General features: G+C 31.5%; 1 protein-coding gene across 1 annotated transcript; it reads left to right on the plus strand.

Annotated features, from left to right (window-relative positions):
* The first annotated feature begins 501 nt into the window (after nucleotides 1-501).
* LOC140431168 (uncharacterized) lies at nucleotides 502-2,737 on the plus strand. The gene is made up of 4 exons (XM_072519084.1): nucleotides 502-1,133; nucleotides 1,197-1,272; nucleotides 1,327-1,984; nucleotides 2,334-2,737. Exons 1-4 carry the CDS (start codon nucleotides 502-504, stop codon nucleotides 2,735-2,737), a joined length of 1,770 nt encoding a protein of 589 aa, XP_072375185.1.
* Nucleotides 2,738-4,987: the final 2,250 nt, after the last annotated feature.

The raw sequence follows: 4,987 nt of genomic DNA on the forward strand, positions 1-4,987 counted from the left end.
CAATATCTCCAGTCACAATTATTGAAAAAGAAATGAACATTATTTGTGCTATGTGGTAAAACATATAAATCAAGTTGTACCAGTGATATGTTAAATCACCTTACCAGTTGTCACAATATAAATATAGAGATGCAAGAATACACTTTTTCATCAGTAGCAGAATTCCAAGAATGGAGAAACAAGGTCGAGGAAGAATGCAACACACGGTTTCGCAAAAGAAAAACAAAGTCCAGTAAACATCATGTCATTATAAAATATATATGTAGTCGTTCTGGGGTATATAAACCAGCTGGTCAGAAAAAAAGACACTTAAAGCTGCAAGGTAGCAAGAAAATTAATGCATTTTTGCCCTGCATCTATAAATTTAGTAATAGAGACAAGTGGTAAATATTTTTTTTTTGTTTTCAAGGTATGTATATAATTTTGATCAATTTTTTTTTATGGAGTTGTATTGCCAAATTTGTTAAAACCCATGTAGGACACAGATGTGAATTGGCACACATGTCATTGTCAATCCAAGAAAAAGAACAAATTGCAAAAAAGATTGCCCAAAAAATACCATTTAATAATATTTTGGATGAAATTAGAGATTCGGTGGTTAATTCAAATTTGAAAAGAATTCACTTAACTACCAGAAAAGATTTATTTAATATTGAACATGCTTACCAGCTTGCACATCCACCAACATGGCATAAAAATGATGCTATAAGTATAGAAGCTTGGGTAAATTCAATGAAAGAGCAGGGAGAATGTGTTCTTTTTTATAAGCCTCAAGGTGTTTTTTATGAAGACTATCCCCAGTTTAAAAATGAAGATTTTATTTTAATAGTAATGACACCGTCGCAAATTGAAATTTTGAAAAAATTTGGGGGTAACATTATATGCTTAGATGGCACACATGGTACAAATAGCTATGATTTCGAACTTCATACAATTATGGTTGTTGATGAAATTCGAGAAGGCTTTCCCTGTGGTTTTCTAATTTCAAATCGTTCAGACCATGAAGTTTTGGTGTTATTTTTTTCTGAAATTCAGAAGCAAGCTGGAGTTATACAGTGTACAGCTTTTATGTCAGATATGGCAGAAACATATTTCAATGCATGGCTCCAAACAATGGGCGCACCAGAGAAGCGGTAAGTAGTTATATTAATAGATGGCATTTTTATCTAAATGTGCTTTTTGTTTGATTATTTTAGGTTATATTGCACATGGCATGTAGATAAAGCTTGGAGGAAGAATATTAATTCGAAAATAATATCAAAAGAAGTTCGTGTATGTATTTAAACTTTGACTTATTATGTTTTATTTCATAATTTAACATTGCAGGCTCTTGTATATAAACAACTAAGAGTTCTTCTTCAAGAGAGAGATGAAAAGGCCTTTGAGAGGATGATCATTAAGTTTGTGCAGGATCAAAGCCAAAATTCCGAGATGTTTGAGTTTTTGCAATATTTTAAACAATATTCCAAAAATCCACAAGTTTGGGCATATTGCTATAGGAAACATGTTGGAATAAACACAAACATGCGCTTGGAGAGACTTCACAGAGCTTTAAAATATGAGTACCTTAATGGAAAGAAGGTAAAGAGACTAGATAAGTCTATACTGGCCATTATGAGATTAGTCCGGGATAAATTGTTCCAAAAAATTATTTCTGAGCATAAAGGCAAGCTCTGTACAACCATTTCGAATATCAGAGTAAGACACAATGAGTCAGTTAACATAGATGAAAACTTAATCATCAGAACAGGCAATACTTTCACTGTTCCTTCAATGAGTTCCACAGAACTCTATTATATACAAAGGGATGTTGAAAGTTGTTTGTGCACACTAAAATGTGAAGATTGTGGCATTTGCATTCACGAATTTTATTGTACTTGTATGGACTCAAGTATCAAATTTAATATGTGTAAACACATACATGCAGTTGCACAATCATTAAAAAGAGTAGACGTGTCACAGGAAATTAATCTTAGCCCTGAAGGTAAGGAACTTCATTTTTAAGTTTTTTGAAATATGTAAGATTTATAAAATATGAGAACTATTCACAATTCATAATTTTACAGTTTGGCATTACAAAATGGGGTCGTCAGTAATAACAGTTGTTGTTTATAAGATTTTCTACTGATTTGGGATGAGGGACTTTGATAGTTGTTTGCAGTTTGAATAATTTTAAAATTTGGTTAAAAAAACTGTCATTTTCTATATAATAATAGGCTGTATAACAAGTCATGGATAAAAGTCTTTTTATAATGCATGCTAAATATTTTGTTGTAATTTTAAGAATTGCGGTAGGTGTTATAAGAAGGTAAAAAACTACTTTTTGCTTTTAGAGGATAATAATTTGAGTATTGATAGCAATGCAGCTCCTGAAGTTGTCACTATTCTCAATGAAATAAGCAAAAAAAAGGAAGCATCAGAACAGACCAATCTAAAGAAAAGACAAGATGTCTTAATAGAAAAACTCACCACTCTTATTAGAAGTACAGAATCCATTGAAGAAATAGAATCTCTTGAAACAATCGCCTTATCAATGACTCCCACTATGGTAGCTGTCAGAGAGAGTTTAACAAATAATGATAAAACTTTGGTTGTGAAAAGTGTCTCTAAGGGAAACATAGTACCACAAAGAAGACTGTTTTCCACAAAAAAGAAAAGAAGCAAAACAAATAAAATCAATGTTGTAATACCACAACAGAAAGAAAGTGATGAAATTGCTATGAATCTGTTAATCTAATATAGTAACTATAATTAACAAGGATACATCTTCAGTAAGTCATTCCATTGTTTTTGTAGTCTTCCCACTGATAATCTTCCTATTGGGGAACTGTCTATTGAAGTCTTTACTACTCTATTTGTAGTCAGTTGGCTTATGTGGTTGTTCCATTCTTTTCTTATGTCTTTCCCAGTTATTAATGTTGTCCACCTTGCACCTCAGTTGTATATCTGCACTTTTAGCTCTATCCCATAGTATCTTACCATCGATTTTTCATCTCTGCTGTTTCTTTTTGTCCTGTCTGTATCAGGTTGTGATTCTGCCATATATGTCATTATTGGTCTGATGACTGTTTTGTAAATTCTGCCTCTCACTTCTTTTCTGATACTTTTATTTCTCCATATTGTCTCATTCAGGCAATCTGTGGCTCTGTTTGCTTTATTCATTTGACCTTCTGCTTCTGTTTTGAGCTTTCTGTGGCTAGATAATGTGATGATATTTAAATATCATATATATGATTAGTAAATCCTATGAATCACAAAAAAAATGTTTTAACTGTCCCACTAAATATATTAGAACAACTTATTTTGTGATCTATAGGACTTTTTCAAATCAGTGGGTCTAATAAGGGGGGGGAGGGGGTTTAAATGGGGTAGTGATGCGCATTATAAGGTGTTGCCATAACACCTCTAGCCTCTCCTACTCAATTCCTATCCTCACCTCCAAGAAGTGTGATCTTGATCACACGGGTGAACCCCGGTAAACCTGAGCAACCCTACTGGAGATTGGGTAACCAACCCCAATGGAAGGTAGGGTCAGGGCAGACGAGGAAGGGAGAAACGAAAGCTTGTTCAGAAGTTAAAGCCAGCAACCCTGGCATTGGACTTGGGTGCAATAGGCTGATAACCTACTCAGCTATCAATTATGAATGCTACAAACAATGAACAAACTGGAGAACCGTTATAATAAAAAGTTAATGTGTTGTTTATCCTACAAAATGTTCTCAAAAGAATACTATGGTGTGGAAATGGATAAATTTGTGTACATCTGTTTTAATAAAATTTTAAGAAGTCAAAGTGTGTGTTTTTATTTCACCTTAAACAAAAGCTTTATCGTGTTCCTGTACAAAATGGGGTAGGTACTTTGTAAGTTCATGTCATTTTTAAGTTCTGTAGATAGTACCTTCTTTTTTTTAATGAAATCAGACTCTTTTATTTGAAATATTTTAAGCGTATTTTTCTATTCCCTTTACTGTAACATCATTCTGAGCTATCAGATTGTTCATAGTAAGGACCTTATTTATTTTTTTAACTACTACTCTTTTTGCCCTAATAGGTAGGTATAGATATATTTTTTGTTTTCTTTGTTGAATTAAACTTTTAATTTACTTCTAATGAAGTATATAATCAGCAACAGGGAATGCAATTCGAAATTAGAAAATGGACCATATTGTATCACTATTTTGAAAATATGAGTTGAGCAATTGTTGAAAGTATCAACAGTAATTTTGCTGTTTTGTTTGTTAATTTTAAAAGACCAGGTCCGGTTTCACCAACAACTAATAAATCAATGAATAGTTGTTATTTGTCGAATAAAATTTATTAGACGTTTATATTTTTATTTTGTTTCAATATAATTTTGATAATTTAAAGTTAAACTGACGAAATTTCTTTGTTATAGATATTTAAAGCGAAATTAACTTGCCAATTTATTTGAAGAGCTAATATTTATTAGATAAATAAGTCATATTTGACGTTAGTAAAATGGAGATATGTCAGTTTATTGGTCGAATAACTTTATTCATAGAATACCCTTTTGGTATTTGTTTACATTAGTGAGGGTCCCTAAAAATGCGAATTTTTGTTGGACTTAGCATGAAAAATAGAAAAAAGGCAAAATTTTCATGTTTACGTCTACGGAAACACACAAAAAGTGAAAAAATGTAACAAAAATTGAAAAAAAAATCATAAAAAGTATAGGAAATCAAAAATTAACAAGAGAAAAATGTTATCAAAAGACGAAATAGCCTTAGTAGTTACATAAAATTTATAAATCAATTGTAAATACCAATCATTTTCCCCGTTAAATTATCCAAAAATATTAAATACATATTGTAAAGTGTCCAAAATTCATTTATTTGGAAAAACAAGTCAAGCGCGTTTGCGCACAATATACAATATTCTGCGCAGGTTCAATGTTGCCACATATATATTTGTTTTTTTCGGAGTAAATATATTGAATTTAAATTTTAATAAGAGACTCCATATGACT

This window comes from Diabrotica undecimpunctata, unplaced genomic scaffold, assembly GCF_040954645.1.
Source record: "Diabrotica undecimpunctata isolate CICGRU unplaced genomic scaffold, icDiaUnde3 ctg00000588.1, whole genome shotgun sequence".
NCBI classification, from domain to species: Eukaryota; Metazoa; Arthropoda; class Insecta; order Coleoptera; family Chrysomelidae; genus Diabrotica; species Diabrotica undecimpunctata.

Excerpts from the sequence above, each read along its gene's own strand:
- LOC140431168 (XM_072519084.1), top strand. The coding sequence starts at position 502 with ATGTCATTGTCAATCCAAGAAAAAGAACAAATTGCAAAAAAGATTGCC. Across the intron at positions 1,273-1,326 it reads TAATATCAAAAGAAGTTCGT|GCTCTTGTATATAAACAACT; the intron begins GTATGTATTTAA and ends TTAACATTGCAG. Across the intron at positions 1,985-2,333 it reads AATTAATCTTAGCCCTGAAG|AGGATAATAATTTGAGTATT; the intron begins GTAAGGAACTTC and ends TTTTGCTTTTAG.